General features: G+C 34.2%; 1 protein-coding gene across 2 annotated transcripts; it reads left to right on the top strand.

Annotated features, from left to right (window-relative positions):
* Window positions 1–9,023: 9,023 nt before the first annotated feature.
* LOC110093387 (ras-related protein RABA1f-like) lies at window positions 9,024–25,078 on the top strand. 2 transcript variants are annotated; one of them, XM_028697401.1, is made up of 3 exons: window positions 9,024–9,199; window positions 9,281–9,406; window positions 24,348–25,078. In XM_028697401.1, exons 1-3 carry the CDS (start codon window positions 9,189–9,191, stop codon window positions 24,778–24,780), a joined length of 570 nt encoding a protein of 189 aa, XP_028553234.1. In that variant the 5' UTR covers window positions 9,024–9,188; the 3' UTR covers window positions 24,781–25,078. The 2 variants fall into 2 exon arrangements, with proteins under 2 accessions (XP_028553234.1, XP_020673921.1); XM_020818262.2 differs by having other exon boundaries at window positions 9,024–9,406.
* The last annotated feature ends 2,115 nt before the right edge of the window (window positions 25,079–27,193 follow it).

The raw sequence follows: 27,193 nt of genomic DNA, 5'->3' as shown, positions 1-27,193 counted from the left end.
TCTGGGGTGGTGGGGACAAAGACTTTACACGGCTGCGGTGTCCTCGTAAGAGGGCACCTATCGTACACACTTTTCTCTAGCGTGACGGGAGGCTCAGTTTTTCGTTGTTTTTCCCCTAAACGGGGGAGACGAGACTATCGAAATTTTGGGTGAAAACATACTGTACTCGGACCTAATTTGAACTCAAAAGGAACAAGCGTTGGGGCTCAACTGAACAAGAATAGAGAACTGTGGACTTGTGGACCTTTGAACTTGATTGAACACGAACAAAAGACTTGTGAATTTAAATCATAATAAAATTTAAATGATTTTTTAATGTCAAATCCAAATAAAAATGAAATCAAAATGGGACCAAATTTGAATAATTTGAACATTCAAATGAACTTGCAAGGACCGCAGGGGACATAGCACTTGAACTTGAACCTTGACTTGGATTCAAATGAGCTTGGCGCAAAGGGGTTTTGACTTGAATTTGTACCCGGGACTTGATCCGGATCAAGCATAGTGGATATGAACCCGAATTTGAACAATGATTGGATAATCAAATTTAATGAATGTATAATTATCTTAATATCAATCATCAAGTTTGATTGTGCAAATGGAGATCAACGAATGAATGAAGGATATTTATTAAAATCCTAATTATGAGTGAATTGTTGGTTGACTCACAAGCAACAATACAAGCTTTCAATGATATCACAAAGGTCATGTCGTTCCTACAGTCAATAGCCCTTCAATGGCAGCCGGGTACATCGCCTTCTTACAAGTGGAAGTGTATAATACGTGATAAATGCAATTGCCCATAATTTACCGTGGAAGGCTCCTACGCATTCAACCTACGGCCCAAACAAGTGCAAATATAACCACCACCTGAGATTGGTGAAAGGTGGATATGATATTGATACAAATGGCTCTCCTACAAACACTTCTAGGAGGTCGTAGTGGATACAATGGTTCCCTACAAACAAACACAAGTCACTTGTGGATAACAACTGTGAACATATTGTAGGCACCACGAATCACTCTAGGCACAAGTACAGACATCACTTATGACTACGATGACTAAGATCTTCAAGTACATCGGGTACAAGGGGCAACTCGATGTACAAAAAAAAAGACACCTCCTGGCGGAATGGAATAGATGTTTGTACAAATTAAAACAAAACTTCTTGGTGTTCCAAAGTTTCTTCCTGGTCTCATCCTTAGGAAGAAAACAGTTCTGATATCTACAAACACCGAAAATATCAAGTTCACTACACTGAAGATCTTAAAAAGAGTCCATTTCAAGGCAATGGCCATGGACTTCAAGAAAAGATACCCCTGGTAAATGAGAAAAGGGGAGTCAACATCAAGATGAGGAGATGCCTCATAACATCAAGACCATAACACCACCGGATCTGCAACACTTATACAAGCAGATAGAAGGTGTTTACAATCCACAATGTCATGCCACCGGATCCACAACTTCTATGCAAGCAGACAGAATGTGTATACAAATACTTTCAAAGTACACCCGCAGGTGCACCGTAGCTTGTATACACATAGGTACACTAAAAGGGGTAAAAACAATCATAAAACCTGCATGGGCCCCGATGAGCGTGTTATTGGTACACATGTGACATCTAGGGATGCTGCGCGGGTTGACAAGTGAATTCTTGTTCAAACCCGATCCTTTTATACTGATCAATAGGAGTTGACAGGATTCAAACCTTCAAACAAATACATGATTATAGCGACCCGTATTATTTTAATACATTTATATTAGGCCATCAAGATCTATAATCAAAAGAATTCACTAACAAAGGCACGAAGCCTACGAAACCCGATCCTCCTAAGCAGATAAACAGGAGTAGACAGGGTTCGAATCATCGAATAGATATACAGTCACGAAGTCAACCGAAATATTTATCTTATATTTTCATATTATGCCCTCAAGGCCTACAATCAAGAAAATTCACAAACAGAGGCATAAAGCCTATGAAAACTAATCCCCTATCGGTAAGTTGATAGGATCGACAAGGTTCAATCAAATGGAAATGACCCCAAACACCCCGATGATGGTCGTGTTAAATGCAAATCTCAACTGGAGTGGTTTCTAAATACTTTCAAATGCCTTCCAAGCTCCTCCCAAAAATCCAAAATTCCACAAATCCTAAAATCCAGTTATTTAAATTCGAAATCAAATCATCAATCACTCAAAGTAAAATCCATCCACCCTCCGCAACAGTTTGTCGGGGTGGGAAAATCAAAATTTACTTCTGCTCACAAAGAGCAAAATGCCTAGTCAAAAATATCACTAGGATCAATTCTCAAACAATTTTTTGTCAATAAGGATGTGGTACATATCCTCTAACCGGTGGTTTTTCCGCCAAATGGCATCGCAAGATAAACGGTTATGACAACCCTGGGCCCTCTGAACCGAGTGGTTTTGCTGCTAAATGGCACTAAGAAATACCGGTTATGGCCAGATCGAATACGCTCCTTAGTGGCATCAAATCTTTGAGATATGAATCAATATGATATTATTGATAGGGCACAAAGCCCTCTGTTAGCTAAGGTGGATTTGAATTTATCCCCTTAGGCAAACATCCAACCCAAGTCTATAAGGTCCCCTTGGACGAAGCAACCCATGGCTGCCGATAAGGATCCTTCTGTCAGGTTGGGTCGACTACCTCCTCTAACTAAGTAGACCAGGGACCATAATGGCCGGGACGACGGAACCATGGGATCTTGATCAAGTCTATCATCAATTCCACCACCATCCGCTTTAAGTGCAAGATGGTGCAATTTCTATTTTAAATATCAAATCCCCTAAATTCTTCAAATTCCCAAATGCCAATACCCAATGCTGATACTATATGCCATGTAACACGTATTATCTACGTATCTGATTGATGATTAGTCTTAATCAAAAGTTCTCTCTCGTTGTCGAGAAGGGTTGCACCTATAGGAAACCATAACTCAGATCATAAAGTCCTCGAAAAATGAGGGCGAAATCTCTGGGTAGTGTCTTATCTACAAACTCATCTGTCTTCCAAAATTTACCTCAGAACTTATCAGTTAAAACTCTCTCGCCGAATAAAAAAGTAAACAGTCGCGTGGCGGGGAGGCCGGGGTCGAATTTTTGGAGCCCACAGCATATAACAACATTTTGAAACTTTAATTTAACTAAAGTGTTATTTTTAGAAGTCAAAATAAAATTTTGAATTGTTAAAAATTGCTACATTTTTAAGATTATCTAGTGAAAAATCTTAAGTAAATACTCAAAATATTTATAATCTCAATTTGTATAATATATAAAGAGTTACATAGTGAAAGTTTTATCAAAATAAAATTATCATCATTTTTTTAAAATGAAGATATAAATTTGATTGAAAAAATACCAAAAATACTAAATTATTGAAATCATAAATCGAATAATGATTCATTACAATGAGATGAGCAAATCTCCCAATGGGGTCAACTAACAAAAATCGCTTTAAAACCTCCAAATCTAAGATTTCTTTTATTCTCTTATTAAATTTTCTCTTAAATTCTCTATTTACTTCTATGTTAGTCGAATGAAGTTATTAAAAAGGATTATAATGGGTTTTGTTAACAGATTTTAGATATTTATAATAAAATATTAATATAATTATATAATTTATTTAATTTTTAGTATAAAATTTATATAAATTTTTTTGGATTTAAAAAATTATTAAAAAAAATTTATAAAATTACACATATTTAAAAAAAAATTAATGAAATTGATTTGCAAAATAAATACCTCATGGTTCCAAAATCCTCACTTGTACCAACATGTTGTAATCTAAGATTCCTAGTCTGTGATTTTGATGAAGACAAATATTATTGATTAAATTATTATTTTTCTCAGTAGATATTTTGTATATTATTTTTGTCTCTGAACACTAACATTGCAAGTAAAATATGCACTACTAAAGGTTACTAAATACTCCAGATTGGGTAGAATAGGATGTCAAGTAAAAAAGCATGTACTTTTATCTTTTTTTATTTTCTATTTCTTGAGTATAGAAAAATAACAATGTATGCTATTAGGTGACAGTGCAAACCCAAACAAGGGAGTAAGAAAATTTTAAAGTTGAAATTTTTGTATTAATCATATTGTACGACTTACAATCATACTATATGATTAGTTATATAGAGAATGGGTTTAATGGCTAATTGAATAATTAATTTTTGTGAACTAATCATACAGTATGATTAAGATCATACAATATGATTCATTATAATCGAAAAACCCTAACCCTATGATAAATTAAGATATTCAAAATTTGAATTTTTAACTAATCGTACTATATAATGTGATTCGTACTATATAAAAATTTTAAATCTTACCTAAATTTACTCCCATAATTAGTCAATCAAATAATGATTTAATTAATGATAGTCAATCATACTGTATGATTAATAAAGATGAAATTTGGTCATCCCAAAGATTATACCAAACAAAAATCATAATTTTTGGCATAATTGTATTATACAATGTTCACATCGTACAGGATGAATGACTAAAAATAAACTAACTGTACTATATGATGAGAGCAATATAGGAAGATTGATAAAGATGATTTTCAATTGTCGCAGGAATTGTCATGTACCAATAGAGAGAAAGTAAGAGATTGTATTAGATGATCTTATGATTGTACTATATGATGTGATCAAAAAGTTGAAGAGTTCATATGAACAATTGTTTGCATCATACTATATGGGTCTAGTTTTTTGAACTTATCATACTATACAAATTTCGATCATACTATATGAACAAAGATGGCCAACTTGAATTTTTAGAATTTCTTGAAACCTAATACTTAAGCAATGTTTGAAGTCACTACCTTATGGATCAAAGTTCATTGTATGGTTCTAATTCATTATATTGAGGGTAATGTTATCTCTAATACATCAAACTTTTATATGCTTAGTGATATTAAATATTGGATATTTCTCATTTCCTTATCCATTGCTCATATTTTATGTGAAGGAAATGTTGTTGCAAATTGTTTAGCTAGATTGGATTGTAATTTACATGATTTTACTGAGAATATTGAGCATTCTTTACCTGGCTTGTGCAAAGTTTTCATTAGGCTGGACCGTTCTAGCCTTCCATATATTCATCTCACCTAGCTATTATTTGTTTATGTTCTTGTTGGATGTCTATTTCTTCTCATAAATGTGGTTTTTTTTGTTGTCTTTATTGTTTCCTGGTTTATGTTGTTGAATTTTATCCTTGATTATTAATTATCATGGATGGTTATTCTTTGTATTGTTGTTATTTAATGAAGACTGTGTTGGTGCATATGGAATTGTTATTTGTGTTGGACTTGACATTTGATGTTATTGCTAATCTCTTTGTGGTGTTCTCTAGTTTTAGTTTTAGGTGATTTCTCATTTTGTCACTAGTATATTTGAACCTTTTGCTATGCCTATTTATTTGTGATGGCTATGTTATTGGATTTTATTATGGTATATTAGTTTTTCTGGGAGCTTGGGTCATGGAATTTTTTTTGCTTCAATTGCATTTCTACTATGTTGAAGCCTTTTGAGTTGCCCAGTCGGTTTTCTATTGTTTGGGTTGTATGTTCGTGGTTCCTTTAGGCTAATATTTATATAATATTTCATTGCTTAATGAACCTTCTTTGTTGTGTTGTTTTGGGTATGTTGGATATCCTAGTTTGGCTGTATTTTGAAAATAATGGTGGGATTTTTTATGCTATAATTGATTCCCAATCGGTTCAACTGTTATTTTTTTATGATTATCCCCTATTATTCAACCCGTTGTTTTTTAATTTTAACTGCGATGGTTGGCTACATTTAATCTATGATTATACTAATTTATTTTCTAATTTAATTCTTATATGCTACTCATATTTTTCCTTGAGGGGAGATATATGGATATTTTTTCTTGGCTTATGGTTATTCATATGGGGTTGTATTTGCACTCGGGTCATCTGTGTTTGTTATTTCTAGTATTCTTTTTATGGCTTGTGGTAATTCATTACTGGTGGTGTTTGTTCGAGGGTTAGTTGGGTTTGTTGTCTTTGGTGTGTTGTTAATTATGGCATGGTTTCAATGTTGAACAATCTCTGTTAAGGTGCTTTAGCTTTTTGAATTTATGTTATATCCTTAGGATTAATGATTGCTTACACTGGAGCTTCTGGGGAGGGTATAACTATTATAGTTTTACCATGATCCTTACCTCTTATGCTATGTCTTATATTTCAATGGGTTAGGGATCAAATTTGAGTGGCATTTAGGGTTTTTTCATGAAGGTTGCACAGATACTACATTCCAGAGCTTAGATGTTGATCTTCATCTTAGTTTTCTCGAGTTTTGATTTTGGTTTTGTGTTGTTGATCTGCATAGGATTTATATGTTGTGGGTGACATTGAGAAATGATTTTTATCTGTGATATGATGATGTTGGTTTTTCTCAGGTTTAATTATGAGCTACCCAATTTCTTGTGTTTTTCTTGCTTTTATTGTGTATCCCAATTTATTTTTAATTGACCTTGGCTATATGGGATTTAATAATTCTAATTTTATTATGGGGTTAATGTTTATCTCAATATCATATGGAGTTTGATTTAGTTTGTTATTTCTTATTATAATTATGTTGCTGACTTAGCTTTTAATCTGGTTATGTTATTATTTTATTTAGATGTCATATGATGCTCTATTACCTATTTTTATATCTTTTTTTGTTGAATAGGTGTTTTCTAATGAAGCTTTAGGCATCAATTTTTGTAGGAAGATTATGCTGAATGCTTATGATTGCATCTTTCTTTTTTGGGTGCGGGCTCCTAGTCACCCTAGATTGTTACTAGGTAATTTTGTGTTTGGAGTAGAGCGGACCATTGGCTCTCAGGTTTCTTTTTTATTTGTTTTATAGCTTGTTTGAGCATTAGTGAGCTGAAGAGCCCTTTTAAGGACCTTGTAATCTCATTTTTAATTAACTAATATGCCCCTCTATGGGTTGAGAAGAAGGAGAAGGAGAGGTTGAGCATAAGGGAGGAGTGTGAGGGAATCACACAGTTACAACTAGCTAGCTACACGCTTGGTCCTACTGTGGTCTTTGTGAGTTCTTAAAGGGTCTCTTAGGGGAGAGGCTTCGAAGTCAAGTGCTCGAGGTACTCTTCCTTCACCGGGAAGGAGAAAAAGATTGGAGGTACTCTAGCTTCTCCAAGAGGGAGAAAAAGATTGGAGGTATGCTTCCTTCTCCAGGAGGGAGAAAAGCTTTGGGTTTTCTACCATCTCCAAGAGGGAGAAAATTGATTCAAGGTCCGCTACCATCACAGGGAAGGTGATATAGCTTCCACCACTTCGCCACATTAGATTTGGTGAAAGTGAGTCTGTAAGGGCTTCTCCGCCTTGCTATGGGACCAAAAAATAGAGTCACTTAGTGCTAGTGCAATACCAAGAGCGGAGGACACAGGGAAGTGGGCGTAGGTCAAGGTTGACCAAATCACTATAAAATTTTTGGTGGGCTTTTTCTATTTTTTGTATTTTTATTTTCATAGAATTTTCTTTATTTGCAAGTTGAGTTTATTTGTTTCAATCTTATCAATCAAACGCATCGTGTTTAAACTTTTTTGCTACAAGAATATTTGTATGTGTTAAAAAAAATTCTTTTGTCATATAAATTTTTAATAAATTTCTTACCCATATTATTTTGAGTAATCTATCTGAATTAAGTTGTTTATGTTATTTTGTGGCTAAAAAAAAAAAGTATTCATGTGTAGGGGTTTTTTAAAATTATTAATTCAAACCCACCCCCTTGGTTTAATTAACAACCCACCAGTTCTATAAGTCACTAGTTCTATGAGGTTTAACAACCTTCTCGAACTTTCACATGTTTCAATTTCGTAAAGATTTTCACCAATGCCCAAAATTTATGAACAAATTGGTGTAATTAAATCACTATTGTATCTATATTATGACGAAGACAATTTATAATTTCGACTTATAATGACTCTTGAAAAAAACTATTTACTGGGTTAAAATTCGGATTATTATAACATGAATTCTATTTTTTTGTGTCTTATTAGGAGTCTAATTCTCATTTTAATTTAATAAAAAAAATATCATTTTTAATATTTTTTTAGCCAAGTCTTTTTAGGCCTACCTCTACCTATCTTAACATAGGCCAAATTCAATTCATCTGCTTTCCTAACTAGATTATTAAAAAATAAATAATTTTTGTATTCAATGCTACGCCAACCCTTTCATGTACATACACATTTCACATTTTATCTTTAAGAGTGAAGCCACTCATCCATGTGAGCCTTCTCATCCTTGTAACGCTTTACTTTATGCTTCTCTTTTACATCTCTAATGTAATAGTATAAGAAAAAAAAAAAAGAGAGAGGGAAAGGAGCCTATAGACTAAAACATGATTTTATACTTGTTTTTCCATCAAGAACCTTCATATCGGTTACTACAATTCATGTTTAACATAACAATAGTCTTCATTGGGCCACAAATATGAAACATAATTCCAATATCATTAAGCAATATATGTTAAGCATAACATCAATAATCATATATTAACATAACTTCAATATTCATTAGGCAAATGTTTGGACAAAAATATAAGAAAATATATTAGTTACAATTAACTTAATATGGAAAAAACATTGAATACAAAAATTATTTATTTTTTAAATTAATGCAGTACAAAATTTTAATATACGGTATTAATTTTTACATGAATTTAATAATTTTTAGGTGCATTTTTATCCGGGGTTTTTCAGGCAGTTTCAAACGTCTAGAAGAGCAATTTCGCCAACGGCAGCCGCGTCGTATCAGTCACCGCCGCCGCTCTTTACTAACCTCTACAACGACCAGTACGATTCGTGCTGTAGTTCATCAGACGGTTGGCATTTGTCCGACTAACCCATGCAAGACAAGTCTCTCGTGTCAACGGTACTCATTAGGTCATTGCGTGTTGCGACCGGAAGTGGCTACACCATTTAACCCGTAAGAACACCGTAACAGGTTTCTGTTTCGAATTTAGAATTTCGGTTTCTCCTTCGAGCTCCAAATTCTCGCTCTTCCCTCTGTTCTTCGCAGTCTCGACGGTGATGCGGGAGGAGGTTCGAACCAGATAACCGATTCATTTGCTGAATAGAAGCGGCGGAGGCGGACGAAGGAGACGTTGCGGAATTTGGAGTTATGGCGTACAGGTCCGACGAAGACTATGATTACTTGTTCAAGGTGGTGTTGATTGGGGACTCCGGAGTAGGTAAATCTAATCTCCTCTCTAGGTTTACGCGGAACGAGTTCAGCCTCGAGTCGAAATCGACCATTGGCGTGGAGTTCGCTACGAGGAGCATCCGCGTCGATGAGAAGGTCGTCAAGGCTCAGATTTGGGACACTGCTGGTCAGGAAAGGTATGATCGTTCGATCCATTCATATATCTTCAATGGAAACATCTTCTTTAGCTAATAATTTTTGTTCGTTTTTTAATATTTTGTGTCTGTGTGTGTGTGTGTGTTTTTAATTCTATGTTTTTCAGTACTGTGTGTTGGGTTCTGGGGTTAATTAGATCGGATTAAAACCAACCCCATCGTTTGAACTCTTCCTATGTTTTGGACACCGAAATTATATTGGGGCCTCCTCGAAGGGTCAGTTTTCCTTGCGCGGAGCTGGTAGATGGCTGAGTTTTGCCATTTTAGCCTGTATTTGGCTGTTGATTTGGTTTGAAATCGAGAACATTTATGCCTGTTTCTGCAATTGGATGGATGATATGGAGTGGCTCCTTGGGGGCCTGTTTCTCTCTTTTGCAAGCCTTTTTCTTTTATTTTCTAGGATTTTAATTGCTTGACCTCCGATCCTGTAAGCTGAGCTGGAACACAAATTTGATGCAGAATGGATTTAAATCTTGGATTCTGATCCTGTAAGCTGAGCTGGAGCACAAATTTGATGCAGAATGGATTTAAATCTAGGATTCTGATAATAATTTTGAAAGTCTGTATCAATTAAGAGTGTATTTAGGGGAAATATCTCATTTCTTTGCTTTTCATATCATTAACACATATTTGTTTGACTACTACTCTCTTGTTATTGTTTAGAAAATTTTATGATGGGAAGTTGTTTTTAAGAATAAAATTTGTGATAGCTGTAAGAAAGTTGTTGTCCTACTTTTTAAAAGAAGAATATTCACATTTGGCCTCATCATCTCTTATAATGCTACTTTTCCTATATCTTGGTCAATTCCAGTTAGGTCTGTAACAATACTAAAATCAAAAGAACAAGGGCTATGTGTATTGTGAATATTTTTCTTTTAAAAAGTGTGCTCCAGAAGCCCAAATTTGACCACTACATAAATGGATCACAAATTTCTGGAGCACAAATTTGGATTTTAGCAATTTACATCGGTTTAAGGCCAACAAGCTAAATGGATTTTTTGGCACATAAAATTTGTGATCCTGTAAGCTGAGCTGGAGCACAAATTTGGTTCAGAGTACGCATATATCTTGGTCAATTCCTATCTCACTATAACATTGTTGGCCTTATCCCGATGTAAATTGCTTTGTCTTCTGAGTGTTTTGATGAAATCAGCCATAATCTTATGCTCCAAGATGAATATACAAATAAATTTGTTGGCTCAAACTACATATTAATAGGTTGTTACAGACCTAAATGGATTTTTTGAAACAATTTTTTTACACTTCATAATAACTAGGGTGGATGTGTCATTCGGCACAATAAGTCATTCCTGTTAATATCATCCTGGATTTCACCACAAGCATGGATTAAATAATCATCTACATTGAAATCATGGATATTAGTTGTCATAGTTTTTTCTACTAGATGTTACCATTGATATAAAAGTTTATAATGGTTCAATCTTCATCAATATTGAAACACCTTTAATATCTGTGACAAGGATTATACAAGAGAAAATAGAAAGAAGTTAATGATTTTCTTATGCAATACACATCTTGTATTCCTTTCTTTATTATCAATCAAATATTTCTCTCTATTTTTTAACATAGGACATCTTAAGAGCTGGATAGTTGAATATCAGTGTATTTGGATTTTAGTATTGTTTTCAGTGCATAAGTTGCTTGAATACTCATCCGCACTGTTGTACTAGAAGTAAATATGCTCAGGTGTCACTAATTCCCATAAAAACTCCAGAAAGACATTTTATATCATTCGTATTTGGTGATTTTGGTGAAACCCATTGAGTTGAAGGAAAATTATCATGAGAGATAATAACATGGACAGATGTAGATTTACTTTAAAAGTTGCTTCTACTTTAAAGGGAAGATCTTCTATCCTTTTTTACTAGTCTTTGCTTCTCTCATTCTTGATGGATTCTCCTTTGCAAGTTGCTAATGTCTCCTTTCTAAATAACTAGCAATGGAGTAGATGTTAATGCTTGTGGTGTCATCTTAGTACTAAGAGTATCAATGACAGGATTGATAGCCATCATTATAATCATCTGATTGACCATCTATTCTTCTAGACTGAAGAAAACCTCTTCAATTATATGTAATCTCATTAATTGTTGTAGATCTTAGGCTTCATAAATTTACTAAGAGAATCCTTTCCAATCCTAACTTTGAAAATCTATCTTATAAGTTGGAACTAGTGCTCTAATTCCAAAGATGATTCGGAATTGAGATGCAAAAGATATGTAAAAGTAGTAAAATTTACTAAGCCAATGATTTAAGTTTTTTATAGAAAAAATTAGGGATAATGTAGCTAAGCATGGCTTACGCAAGAGTAGAGATAAAGAGAAAAAGTCGTCAACTTGCTTTGAAAATTATGCCGAGGGATCTTATACAATGTTTTAGATGGTGTGCTTTACAATGCAAGACTTGAGTAAAATCACCAATAACATCAATTTTAACCGGATTTTTCCAAAAGACCCAAATTTTGTTAGTCATATTCAAAATAGCATAGTTAAAACCCAAAAATTGAGATGTGTTTAACAACCTAGAAGCAGAAATAAGAGGCTCAAGCAGGATAAGAATAGAAATATTATGCACATGATATAAATTCTTAACACGAATTCTAGAAGACGGGCAACCAATGCCCCTCACATTCCAAATAACTATACTAAACATAAAGAAAAGCTTAATGTGAGTATTCGAGCGAGTGTTTCTAGGAGGTTGCAAAGAAATATGTTTTGGCTTCCTCCCTCTTTTACTATGAACTTTAATAAAACTAGTATCATTATCATCCATAGCAAAACATTTAGCAGCAATATGCATATCCTCAGTATCAGTAAAAGCATCGCTATTATAATTGGAAGTTGAAGGAGTCTTACTATCATTATGCTGATCGCTTAGGGTAGTAGGACATTCGTCCTCCATAAACATAACATCATCCTCTAAATTATCAGTAGCCCTCATAATAGGATCTTTAAAGCATTTAGAAAGCAGACAACAATCATAGAAACAAATTCACCTTCTTCTTAGGGCATATCATTCTTGTCACCTTCTATGACGACCAATTGAGTGTCATCATTAGCTCCCTTCACACAGTCCTGTAGATTTAAATGATTAGAAATCATAATATCATTGGAATCAGACACATTGTGATTAATAATGCAAGAGAGATGTCCATCATTAACATACTTTTGATTTTCAAAAGTAGGCAAAGTATGGGCCACATTCTTCTCACAATCAATAGTAGGGATATTTAAAGTGTTAAAAGCAACTCCCTGCTCATGAGTCAAAATGACAGCATTGGAAACAACATTGGCAACAGGTGGAAGAGGTTCCATCTCAGTACCCACCAACGGTTCCTCATTCTGTTGAGAGGGATTAGAGGTAATATCCAACAAAGGAACCGGAATAAGATAAGTAGCTTCATGATCCTCCACCCCATTTGTTTGTTTCAAAGAATTCTTAGCAGTACGAAGGTGAGGGTGTTTCCGAAAATAATCGTTCATAGCATGCCCATGCATTTTATAAAAAGAACAAAATATAGGTAAATTCTCAAACTCAACTTTTTGAAAATAACCCTTGACTTCGGACCCAATCCATATTTCACTAAGATGTTTCTTAGAAACATTCAATTCAACCAACAACCTAGCAACAAATGGCCTCGACACCGAAGCTGTAGCTTGGTCAGTTTGTAGAGGACGCCCGAAGACAGAAGCCATCCCAAGAAGAATTTGATGGTTAAAAAAATGCAATCTCAAATTAGGAAACGAAATCCAAACCGGAGCAATAGGAGATTCCTCCCTAACGTCAAAATCCGGAGTCCATTTCAGTAAACGCATTTGACACGCCTGAATATAATACGACCTTCTAGCAAATATGCGACTATAGTCAAGATCATTAGCAAGTTGGATAGCAACATGTCTTTGATCAAGTAAACCAACGTGAAACGATCTAGAGAGCTTTAGATTAACAAAAAACTTATGTATAACATCAAGATTCGACCTTCTCAACATAAATTTACCAACCAAAGTTAAAGCATAAGGAGCGGCTAACTGTTCAACCACCGAATCCTCAAAAAGAAGTGTCGGACAGCCCTTAAAAGACGAATGAACAAAATTAAGTTTTGGAGACGAAGAGGAAGAGCCCGCGAGAACATCTTTGAAAGATCATGTTTTCCCCTCAAAAAGAGAGAAAGAGTTCGGGTTCGATGAAGACTCCGTCGTCATCGCCTAGCACGAAAAAAACAAAGAAAACTCAAAATCAGCGCACGAAAAGGAAACAAGAGATAAAAACAACTGAGAACAATCGGAACAAGTGAAAAATCCAAGCCAAGAGGGCTAGAATCCACCGCAAACAGAAGAACCCTAAAATTGCCCAGAAATCGCCTCAGAGCAGAGCACAGAGAGATGTTGCTGATCATATATATATATATATATATATATATATGTGTGTGTGTGTTTGTATACATATGTTTGTATATATCATCAATTCTACTAAATGCAAGAATGTTGAAAATTTTATGCTAAATATTCTAACATTAATTCTAGTTATGGCTAATCATCCGCCCCCTTAATTCAAATTTATGGCCACTCCCTCTTAATTCAAATTTATAGTTGCAATTTTTGCAATTCAGTTCCTCTTAGATTCATATTTGTAAATTTATCCTTTGAAAGTTAATGCTATAATTTTTTCTCGAGAGCTTCATAGATCATAATGTTAACCCATTATATGGATTTTTTTTTTACCCACATAAGGGCCTATGTGTTAAATTAAAAAGAAAATTATAAGTCCTTAATTAAAGAATCATAGGTTCTCTAAAAATACAACATTTGAAGAAAAACCTACAAGCCATTGGTTCAACCTATTACAATAAGTAAACAAAAGAAAATAGAGCCAACAAAAACAATCAAAACCACCTATAACTAGCAAAGCCGAACAGGCAGTCCAGTAAAATGATACAAGAAGGCACAAGGACGCAACAGGAAGGAGTTCAACCACCTGACTTGAAGCCACATGAATCACCAACCATAAACCTGCAAGGGAGAAAACTAACAAACCCAAAAACAGACCAGGAGCACAACCCAGAATGAGAGATAAATTGGCCAAAGCTAGAACTGCCAAGAAACAGAAAGACCACAAAACTTAAACTAGTCTCCCCCAAGACCAAACCCTCAACCAGCAAAAAACATGTAGAAGTACCAAACAAAGTAGGAGGCACAAACCAACCTAGACCCACAGATCCAGCCTAGCCTCAGGATGCACAAACCAGCCCAACCCCAATAGTCAAACACAAAACCAGTACAACCAACCTAAAGAGAAACAAGGACCCAACCTAAAGAACCAGCACAACATAGCAAGGAAAGAAGGATCCAAAAAGAAGTTATTTCTTTTTGGATTTTCTCTGTCTATGTTAACCAGCATTCTTGTAAAAGCCTTCCTCAATGATTTGAACAACATTTGAGTCATATATTTCCATAGAATCATCCCCTTGCACATGAATTTTCTCCCCAACTTTCCCATTAGCTGATGAATCACAATCAGCTAACTAATCAGATTGAACCACACCATTATCCTTTGATTTGAAGGACAAATGTGCTATCAAAGCATCAGAAGAAACAAGGGAAATGGGTATATCTATAAGCAACACTTCATCATTCATTCATAGAACCCAAAGGAGATAGAGTAGGAACATTAACAACATCCAAAGAATTATCATTTAAATCAACCTGATTAAATTCACAGAGTCTCACATCTATAGGAGTTTGCACAAATTGTTGAACAACATCGGGAGGCGGACTGTAGGGGATACAATCACTATCTAAAACCACAACAGCATTATGAACCGGCACAGCCAAACGAACATCCACATTGTCAACAACACCAGAAGAAAATCAATGTTATTCATATTATCCCCTTGTACATCAGTTTCCTCCCCTACACCAATATTGCCAGCATCTCCATCATTTAAATTCTTAGGCTCCATATTAGAAACATCAATATAAGAAGGATAAATAGCATTAGAAATATTATGGTTATCAACAATAGCCTCAGGGACCATGTTTAAAGCAACTCCATGAGTACCAATGAAAGGAAATAAATCATGAGAATGGGGATTATATAAGTCAGTATTTCCAACAAAGGGTACAGTAATGAGAGGGGAAGCATCAATGATGGAGCCAATTTTAAACACATTATTACACTCCTTGATAGTGAATGTGTGTGGTGGTTCAGAACCGGCAATACCAGCAACAACATGAGGGTGCAAAGAGTTAACAGTCGTAGTGCAACCAAGGTTATCAACTAAATGGGAGTGAAGTTTGTGACAATCCAATTTCGAATGCCCCAATGTTTGCACTGATCACAAAATGAAGGAAAATCCTCCATTTCAACTTGTTTGTATCTAAATTTATCAGGACCAAGACAAATATGGTTAGGGTAACGTTTTGTGACATCAAGCTCAACCAACACAGACAAAAAAAGGGCCTCGACTCACCGGAGGTGGCGTTGTCAATCTTTCGAGGTTCACCAAATAAATAGTCCAATCTGTGAAGAATACGAGGATAAAACAGGTGAGGATGGAGATTAAGGAAGAATATTGGATAACCGGAGATTCCACATCAACATTAAGAAAGGCGACCATTTGGTAAGTTTTATGAAGCACTTGCTCACGAAATACGATCGATGAGAAGAAAATGTGACTGTAATCCAAGTCGTTAATCAATTTAATCAAAACATGCTTGGGATTTAAGAGGGTAACAGATAAGTCCCCTATGAGTTTAAGGTTGAAAAAAAACTTTCTAATTGAATCAATGGCTGGCCTACGAGCTGACAACTTACCAACTAAAGCAAATTCAAAAGGAGCTGCTAGAGCTAAGATTTCCTCTTCCGAGATCCACAAGGAAGGTAAGCTGCAATGAGTCATGTTTTTGAGATCAAGAAAAACATTTGAGGGAGATGCTCCAAACAAAGCATCCAAAAATGAACGAGAATATAATTTCACATCAGGAAACCCCAGTTTGTTCAGCTGAGTACCTGCCATTCGGCCAACGGGCAGTCGAAGGTGGAAAAAAATTGTGAACGACCACAAAATACCAAACGAAATAAGCAAATGTAGGAAGAAAAAGGAAGAAAACACTTGAAGATCGCTCATGAGTAGGGGCGAACCGCCCTAGAAAGACAGACCACCCAAACCCTAGCAGAGCGTAAGCTTAGGAGGAGGAGGAGATATGGTGATAATTCAAGCCCATAGTATGGATGAGAATGATTAAGGGTTGCAATTAGGTTGATGGCTCTTTTTTACGTCAAAACTAATGAAATGGATGCGAATTTAAATTTTGATAGTCTTAAGGCATTACTCAAATGCGACATGACATGACTTAACTCTATTGTGGTAAGAAGTAGGCAATGATTTGTTAGAGTGCCACACATAACAATTGTAGCATAATTTAACGTACTATGGTGAAAATTAGTGTGTGTATAGGATGGGGGCTAGGATCTCTCCCTTAAATAACACACCACGTCTTAACCTAATTATTGTGAAAATGAGTAAAGTTAATTTGGTCTAAATCTAAGATTATATTTGCAGATCGAATATGAGAACTTTGAATGGTAAGATTAGAATTGGTGGACGCTATGATTAGAAAAAAAGAATAAATATTACCTAGTTATAATTAAATAACAAGGAGAAAAAGTCCATGGACATCGAAAAATGTTATAGGGTGGGCTTGGGATAGCATTGAATGGAGAGTTTGAAAAATAAAATTTATGATAAGATGATTTCTAGCATAATAATTATTAATGAGAAAATAACAAATCAATTACTGGTTAATCGTAGCTTGAGTTAGAAGATAGCTTGAAAATCAATTTTGGTGAGATATGGAGGAAATACTACTCGGTATATCTAAGGGAAAATGAGTATTTATTGGAGGTAATTTAAATGAACATATTGATTCCAATAAGGTAGGTTGTGAGAGCATTCATGGTAGTTATAAAATCGGAGGTTTAAATATCATGGGGTAAGGTATACTTGATTTTGCGTCATTCATAATCTTATAATAATGAACACATACTTTCAAGAAACGAGAATAGTTTCAAAAGAGAGACGCCAAATCAAAAATATATTGCTTCTTTACTTTAAAGGAAAGGAAAATTCTTCTTACAAAGACCACAAAGATTGTGAAGTACTTTCAAAAGTGAAGCAATCATAAGATAATGCAGTAATTATGGATTTATATCTTAGGAACATAAAGAAAATATAAAAATAATTACTATCTTATGTTGAGGTAAGTGGAATTTGATAGATAAGAAATTATTAAGCTTTTAAGATAGGTTGCTAAAGGAGGTTGAGTTAAACTTGATATGAAATAAGCTCTCTTGTTACAATAAGAGTATTGTCATAAATATTTTAGGAGAGTATGAATAGATTGTAAAATGATAATGAGGCTGATGGAGTATAAAATGTTATTATGAAAAAAAATACTTTAAAGGGTAAAAAAAATTGAATTTTACTGGAGCTTGTAATGATAATAAGGAAGCTATAAGATTTAGAAAGAATATAGTGAGCAAAGAAAAGCTTTGACTACATATTATTTATGTAATTGGCTTGATTCTGAATAAGGGAAAAATGAGATAAGAGATTTTAAGACTATGATCAAGTTAGATGTTGTAGAAGTGAAGATCTCATGATTCTTTGGAGTTGCTCTCTATTTATCTGAGTGTTTATGGAATTGTTGCTCAACTCAAATATGATAGCATTATAGGAAAAACTCGTGTTTTCAGTGGCCATAATCCACCGAAAAGTTGATGTTTCTAGCAAATTTTTGACGAAAACAGGTCAACGATAAAACACGTGTTGGAAATATGTTTCCGTCAAAATTAAGTTCGCCGGAACTATTTCTGGTGAATTTACCGGCGGATTTTTGGAAAAAATGTAGTCTCATAAATGACGGTTACAAGTCGTTGTTTCCGATGGGATTTCTGCCAGCATTTCTGATGGAATGTAGCCGCCGGAATTACCGGCTGTCAAACTGCCAGTTATTTCCTCCTAGATAACTGGCGAACCTCACCAACGGAATAGACGTCGGAATTTTCGGTGGAACCATACTTGTTAATGGAGTATGGCGCACTACGGCACAAAGGTCCCTTTGGAGTCATGGTGCATAGCTCAAGCGCGGCGTGCGCCATTTTGAACATGGCGCAAACTATATAATAATAATAAATATTAAGCATGAATATGAAATATCATTAAATTTAAATACAAGATATAATAATAATGAAAGACAGATAGACAATCATATTCATGCAATCATGCATAACTTCAAGTAACCAACACTTCAAATATCTATAACACTATAGATAAAGTAGAGGGCGGCAGAATCAGAGCACTCCGTTTGTCCATTCTTTCGCGTGTGTGAAGGCCGCACTTTGTTCCTTTGCATACGTTGGGCCTTCGTTCCTTCAACAGACACAAACCATGTGAGGGCTAGAGCTTTATGAACCGTGATGGCTACGGTTTATTTAGGATATTATAAAATGTAATAAATATTTTAATCATATTTTAAAATTAAATATTATATTATTTTATAAATAAAACTTATAAATATTAATAACTGTTTATAATTATATTACATTTTTTAAAATAAAATAGCGTGCTATTTTGCGTCATGCGTTATTGCGCGCTCATTCTGCAAATACGTGCGCTATTTTAAATATTAGCGTTGTGTCATGCTGTAGCACTGTGGGTGAGTCACAGCGTGCGCCATGGCGTGCACAATTTTGTGCCATTGACTGCTATGTGTGGAGCTATTGTGCCGAAAACTTTATGCAATTCATCGTATTGTCGTTACAGGAGGATAAGCCACCAAAAATCTAATGGAAACCTATACTAGAAACAAAAACAATAGTTCTTCCTCTTAAATATTCTACGACATAGCAATCCTGCAAAACATACATATATCATACATTTCAACTTCGAACAAAAACACTAAATCTATATGTAATAAGATATTTGATCACAAAAAGATATTCTGCAATTACCAAAGTTCTAAAATAAACATTAAGTTCATTACACAATAAAAATAGACCATAAAATGTACAAATACATAGTAATGAAATATCCAGTAATAACAAAAAGTCTGATAAGAATCTGTTTCATCATTCTCATCCTCTGTCAATGCTGGCTGCTCTCCACTGAATTGCTCCTTCATTCTCTGCAACTCCTCCAATATCTAACTTTACTGCATCTGCATATGTATTTGCATGTCAGCTTGTGCTTTTCGAACTTAATCTAACTCTGTTGTAAGGGTAGCCACCTATTAGCTATGCAAAGCATCCTGGCTCCTCCTGAGAAGATGGAGCCACCAGAGGTCTGCCCCCTTGTATGCGTAGGCTTGTGAGCCTAATCCATAAACCCGTCCTTTATGTATTCCACTTATCGCTTGCGACCAAGTTGGGTAGTCAGAATAATCTGCAGATCCCCTAGAGGAACCCTCACCTGCTCCCAACCTAGCTTTCTCAAAGTCATGTATACTTTTCCTACAAAAATTAATATAAGATTAATCAATAATACACATGACACTTAATTATTAAAAAATGTGCAATGAAGGATAAATAATACCATTAGATGAGTTGATAAAACTAATTTCAGAGGATTACAAAGGAAAATGGATAGACTTAGAGATATGGATAAAATTCAGATTGATTTGCAAATTGCATTTTTTTTAAATCGATAGATGTATAGTATGCATTTTTCTTGATATTGATGGCATTGATATGCTAGTTTCAAATAGACACTATTATTACAACAATGATAAGAACATCAAGCCTTTATCCCAATATGAGGGGTCGAATCAATTTTCTCCATTTTGTTTTGTTAAGAATCAAATTCTCATTTAAATCTAATAAAAAGGTCATTTCTAATTTTTTAATCAAGTCATTTTGCGTCTACCTCTATCTTTCTCTTAATATAGGCCAAATGTTATACACCTACTATCATAACAGAGTCATCAGAAGTCCGATATTTTATGTGACCAAATCATCTATGGTGACTCTAGCTAATCTTAGGTATCATGGGAGCTAGTCTAACCTTTTCATGTATATGGTCTTTTCTCATTCTATCCCTAAAAGTACAGCCACTCATTTGCCTGATCAACTTCATCTCTGTAACACTTAACTTAATTGTATGCTTCTCTTTTTATGGCAACCATTCTAACACAAAAACAGGCTTGAAAAAACAGGTCACACACTCATCTTATGAAATTTTCACTAAAGTTTAAGGAGTATATTTCTATTACAAAAAAAGTCTGATTCATTCCTCCACTTGAACTATCCAACTAGAAGTAATTACTAAGGAATGAAAAAACATGCTCAAACCGAAATGGTGGCGTGTGAAAAACTTACGGAGAACAGCGGCGAATGAGACGACAAATGGTAGTACCAAGGCGAATGAGGAGGCGAACTACAGCAAACGGCGGCAAACTACAGAAGAGAAATCACGGTAAGAGGATCAGCAAATGACAGCGGGAATGGAAGAAATAACTTAAAGACAACTGCGAAGAATGGCGGAATAGGAAATAGGGCTTTTTTCGGCTGATCAGAAACATCGTCGGACATTATTCGACGGGTTTAAGTAGGCCGGCTGATATTTCGCCGGCTAATCCGCTTGAAACATTCCGGTGTAATTTCCACCGGTTTAATTTGTCGGCTCAAAAAAGACAGTAAGTTTAATTGACGGGTATTCTGCCAGAAACTTTCCGGCAGTATATCTTCCAGAAAACCCGCCGGACTGTTTCTATCGAAAATACTGCCAGTTTTTCCATCGATATTTTCTGCGGACTTTTATCCGTCGAAAATGCCAACAGTAATAATGGTATTTCATGTATTGTACTCACCCTTTAATGCTATGAATATTCCAGTACGCAACATTAACCGTCTTAGCATATCATCAACTTTAAATGTGATTTTCCTATAATTATGATAATCTTAATACATTTTTCTTCCATATATATATATATATCAGTGGCGACAATGTGTGGGGTTCGATTGATCGCCGGTAGAGGTTGGCGATGACCTGCAATTGATAGTTGGGTATAGTGGCTAGTGAGAAATAACTAGAGGAAACGTGTGACAGTAGGGGTAACAAGTGGCAGGGCGAAACCAAAGATGACAAAGTGCGATGGCGAGCAGTGGCTAGATGTAGCGGTGAGATGCAGTTGTTGTTGGGCAACAACTTGTGCTTCACACAAGCAATGTATTTGAAATTTGTCTAAATCAAGTAAATTTTAAATACATTAAAAATTAACTAGATATATTAAAAATGAACTAGATAGTGAATCTCAAATATGTTGAAATTTAACTACCCATTTATCTTATTTTAAACAAAATACCAGACTTTTCAAAGTCCTGCATATGATTTACTTTATACTAGGACTACTTGCAACCAAAGAGCCCCAAAAGTTTTTTTTTTTCTTTTGCATTTTATTTAAAGCTAATTAGCGATCGGAATGTTCGGCGGTAATAGCAGATTTTCCCAAAAGTTATAACTTGACCTTGTCAATGCCAAGTTATTCTATGTTTCCTGAATTTATTCATTTTACTCTTTTAAAGTAATTACGTTTTTATAAATCCCATTCCTTAGCTTAATTGTTATTATATATTTGATGTCTACTTCAATATTCCTTCTCCAATACCTAACTTATGATATTATATAGTTTTGAGTTTGCTTTTTATTCTTGTTGCAAAACTATTAGCTTTATAATTATTGTATGTCTTGATGATATTTACTTTTTCCCATTTTTGGAAAGACATTTCTTTTCCTTAAAGATATTTGTACCTTTTAAATTCTCCTTCAAGCCTTCTTATTTATTTGCAATTTATTTCTCTCTCCTAAAATTTTTATAATAAGTTTCTTAATAGAGCTAGTTTTATGGACATCATGCTTTATTCAACAATACATTTGTAATTTACCTCCTAACAATTTTTCTTGAAATATTAGCATCTTCTCACCTTTTAAATTCTATCATCTTTTCCTAAAAAATTAGCATCTTCTCACCTTTTAAATTCAATCATCTTTTCCTAAAAAATTAGCATCTTCTCACCTTTTAAATTCTATCATCTTTTCCTAGGGAACCATCTCTTGCAATTATTTTCTTTATTATCATTTCTCTCTCATGTTCTAGTTGTAGCTGTCTATTTTGCTTTTCTAAAATTTCTTATTGTGCTTTATTCTAGTTCATGTTGAGGAAAAAGAAACTCATCAAAAGTGCCAAGTTTTGATGTTTGTTGGCTTGCAAAATTTTCTAAGGGCTCCTTTGGTTGCTTGAAGTTAGAAATCAAGTTAGCAAAAACAATTAAGTGTATTAAATTTATCATTTGCCATTAATATTGATTTCAAACTGCACAAACCTCCAAAAAACTCCTTCAAATAAGGTTTTCAATTTCAACGTTAAAATAAAAACAAAATCCTTACTTTCTAAAGTAATATTTTTCATCTTTAATCCACCAAGAGGGACCTAAGAACAATGAATACTGAATTTAAAAAACTGTCTATTGTTTTCTGAATAATTATGAAATTTAGCAAGGGGCTATTTGGTTTGAAGGATTTTGGTTATAAAAATATTCAACTGTAAAGATTTTAGAAATGTAGATGTTTTGTTTATTGAAAAATAAATTCAAAGTAAAAATTTTGATAAATTTAAAACTCGCCCTTTATTCAAGCCAATCCGAAATAGTTAGGATGATGCTAATGATGAAGACAACAAAACTACATACCAAATACATCAAATGGTTTCATGCTGATTATTGTTGAAAAAAAAAAGTTGGTTTTCTTAGTTGGTGTGCAGCTATGCTTAAATCATCGTATAGCTAATCTAAAGTTTGATGAAGGAAGCGAATTTCATACCCAAAATACTACACTAGAATAGTTACAAGATTATAGAACATTAGCAGTCCATCTTTCTTTTCATTTCTTAAGCCTTTGTTCATTTCATTACCTGTAATGCTTCAACTTTTTGTTCAAAAATACTTTTTCAACTACCGAGCATGTTTCAAGGAAAAAAAAAACAGTATTACTTTTTGCTCGGCCCTTAGAGTGTTTGCTATCTGATTTATCTTTAAATGAAATCATGTATAGGCACAGATTATATTGCTTTGTTGCAAGGGTAATATTTACAGTATATTGGTTTGCCCTCATTAATTGTATCATTTGCCCTAAATTGGGTAAATTTTTTACACTTTCTTGGGAAAGTTAGGAAAATAGAATCAATTTATTATGCTTTATATTGATATATTCAATGCAGGTTGTACTAATATTCATGGAATAACATGTCTCTTTTATCCCGGGACTTGAGAAATCAACTTACCTGTTAGAATTATATTAGCGATATCAATCTGTTATTGTATAAATCATATAATATAACGTTAGAGTTATTAGTGGGTTGTTTACTTGCACGATTTAATTTATATCTTATCAAGCAGTTTTTTGAGCCACATAGATCCTAATATCATCATAAATCCCATTTTCCTCCCAATTAGGCCAAATCCTGGATTTAATAAATTCTCGGGGAAGTAAGATCTAAGATATTTACACTTCTCCTCATTGTGCTTTTTCTCTCAGTTTAAACTATAAATCTTTAAAATATTTGTCAAATAGTTCAACCAGGCAGGCTTCATTTGGGACGGCTTTTTTATTGCTTTTTAAAGCGATTTTTTAGTACAAAAATTAAAATTTTTATATTAGAAAGCCGCTTTAAGAAGCAGTAAAAAAGTCGTCCCAAACGAAACCTTAATAGCTAACTTATCAAATGATTTTCCAAGTTTAATGCTTTCAGGATTTAACATATCCTAGTAGTAAAAAAAATAATGTCACAATATTTCTAACTATATTAACTGAGTGCAACATATTTTTCTTCTCTCATTTATTATTCTCTTGAAGGTACCGTGCAATCACGAGTGCATACTATCGTGGAGCAGTTGGTGCACTCCTTGTCTATGATGTAACTCGCCATGTAACATTTGAGAATGTTGAAAGATGGCTTAAAGAGCTCAGAGATCACACAGACTCTAACATTGTCATCATGCTTGTGGGTAACAAAGCTGATTTGCGCCATCTTAGAGCTGTCTCTACAGAAGATGCTAAAGGTTTTGCTGAAAAGGAGAACACTTTCTTCATGGAAACATCAGCCTTGGAATCAATGAATGTCGAGATCGCTTTCACCGAAGTGCTTTCTCAGATTTATCGCGTTGTGAGTCGAAAAGCTCTCGACATTGGTGATGACCCGACAGCTCTGCCGAAGGGACAAACGATCAATGTCGGTATCAAAGACGATGTCTCCGATTTGAAAAAGGTTGGGTGTTGCTCAGCCTAACAAGTTAAGTGTTTTTGTTAGCACAAATTATTAGATGCTGAACAGTAGACAATATTCCGATTGGTTGTTCATAGATGTGAACAAAACACGTAATAATTTCTCTTCATTTGAGTGCAAATATTTGTTGCTGTGCGTCTCTTACCGTATAATTATCTTTTACAAACTCATTTATAGGTAGTGAGCATTTGTTATAGTGATTTAAGCCTTACGGTTCTAATTTTGACTGTTATATTCATATATGATGTAATGCTGTTTATAACTTTGTTATTTTTATATAAAACTTGTAAGCATTTTTTTTTTTTTTTTGAAAATTCATATATGATATATCAGCGCTCATTAAATGATCACTTATTTGGTGCAGATATTTGTTGTGTATCCTGTATTATAATTCTCTTTTACAAGCATGCAAATAAGTATAATGTGTTGGATTTATATTTATTTGTGGGTGACATAGGACCTCCTAACAAGTTGGGTGTGGGCTCCGAAAATTCAAGCCCCGGCTTCCCCTCGTGCTTTCGGGGGAGTTTTAAAGGATTAAGTTTCGGGGTAAATTTTGGGAAGATAGATTGGGTTTATAAATGGACAAAAATGAGGTAATTATGGGATCTTGATCAGGTCCATCATCCATTCCCCCACCATTCACTTTAAGTATGAGACTGTGAAATTCCCAATTTTAAATATCAAAATTTGCAAATACCAACCCATGCTGCTACTATACGTCAGATAACACATATTTCTACATATATAATAGACGACTAGCCTTAATCTAAAGTTCTCTCTTGTAATCAGGAGGGGTAATTAACTATAGGGGTTTGCATCTATAGGAAACGAGAACTTAGATCATAAATTCCTTGCAAAATGAGGGTGAATTCTCTAGATAGTTTCTTACCATATCACCAAAATGTTGCGGATGGTGTATGGATTTTGTTTTAAGTGGTTTGATAGTTAATTTCAATTTTAAATATTTTGGATTTTAATATATATATATATATATATTTTTTTTTTCATTTTATGACCATTTGAATGGTATTTTGAATATTTGTGGATTAACCCCTCTGGTTGAGATCTACATTTAACACGGCCAACATCGGAGTTTTTATGGAGAATTTTCTTTTATGTGTTGAACCGTATCGACTCTGTCAACTTGCCGATAGAGGACCAGGTTCGAGTCGGTGTTATACTTTTATAAGCAATTTTATTTTTGTTATGGGTCTTGAAGGCCTAACATGAATTATAAAATGAATACTCTGGTCAACATTATAATTGTATATTTGTTTGATACCTCGAGCCGTGTCGACTCCTATCTATCCACATAGAAGAATAAGACTCGAACTTGAGCTCATTTATTAACCCACGTAGCATCCCTAGACGTCACGAGTGTGAATACATTTCGTTCACTAAGGCCCAAACAAGTGTAAAATTGTATATGCACTTCTTTGTGTTTTTGTGTATGCATATTATAGTGCAAGTGTGGGGCATTTTGGAATATTCCAGTTGTGTGGGCAGCTGTCATTTGAATGTGTGCAACAAATGCCCATCAATAAATATTGTATGCATCTAGAATGAACCGCAGTTGTTATATGATAATTAACCTTGTGGATATCCATATATTTTCTTTAGATGTTACATTATAGTTTTCAATTTAAATATCTCCAAAAGCTTATTTAGATGTCATGCTGGGATTTTTATTTTACAGATCTCCGAAAGCCTATTTGGATGTCACGTTAAGTTTTCATTTTGTAGATCTTAAAGAGTCTTTATCTATACATTTATAGATCTTTAGATGCACTTACAGTCAATAATACGATTGACATATTAACTCTAGTGAAGTAGGGACCCATATGAGAGTGATAGAGAACTTCATACTTAGGTCCTTAGAGTGTTACTTTGTTGATTGACGATGGTTTATAGCATTGTCATCTTGTGTTCTTCTTTTGCCACCACTGTCACATTAGTTTCTAGCATTTTTTTTTTGTATATGTTCGATATTCATCAATTTTGCAATCATATATGAATATAATATTTTCATTATGTAATTGCATATATCATTAAGAATTTGCTCAAGCTTTACAGATTCACTAGCTTGTAGGACTCTATTTCCTCAGGTTTTTTATGGTAACCTTCAGTTCATATACATTTTACTTTTTGCACCTTTACATATATTTGTATAACATTTTTCATTTCCACTGACATTTTTGTTGCTTTGTGCGAGTCTCAAAAGCATAGCATTCGTAGTCTTTAGGAGTAGAACAAGGTTGTCGACTTCCTCTTCAGGCATAGCTTAGGAAATAGATTTTGTCTTCTACAAAGGACATTATACTTTTTTTTTTTTGGCTGATATAGATTTGTAAAATGATGAAATTTGCAAACTTGTATATGAATTTTCAACCAATAAAATAAAATAATTTTATAA

The sequence above is a fragment of the Dendrobium catenatum genome, unplaced genomic scaffold, assembly GCF_001605985.2.
Source record: "Dendrobium catenatum unplaced genomic scaffold, ASM160598v2 fragScaff_scaffold_923, whole genome shotgun sequence".
Classification (NCBI taxonomy): Eukaryota; Viridiplantae; Streptophyta; class Magnoliopsida; order Asparagales; family Orchidaceae; genus Dendrobium; species Dendrobium catenatum.
The sequence above is the reverse complement of the archived record's forward strand: the minus strand, read 5'-3'. Positions and strand labels throughout refer to the sequence as shown.

Excerpts from the sequence above, each read along its gene's own strand:
- LOC110093387 (XM_020818262.2), top strand. The coding sequence starts at position 9,189 with ATGGCGTACAGGTCCGACGAAGACTATGATTACTTGTTCAAGGTGGTG. Across the intron at positions 9,407-24,347 it reads GACACTGCTGGTCAGGAAAG|GTACCGTGCAATCACGAGTG; the intron begins GTATGATCGTTC and ends ATTCTCTTGAAG.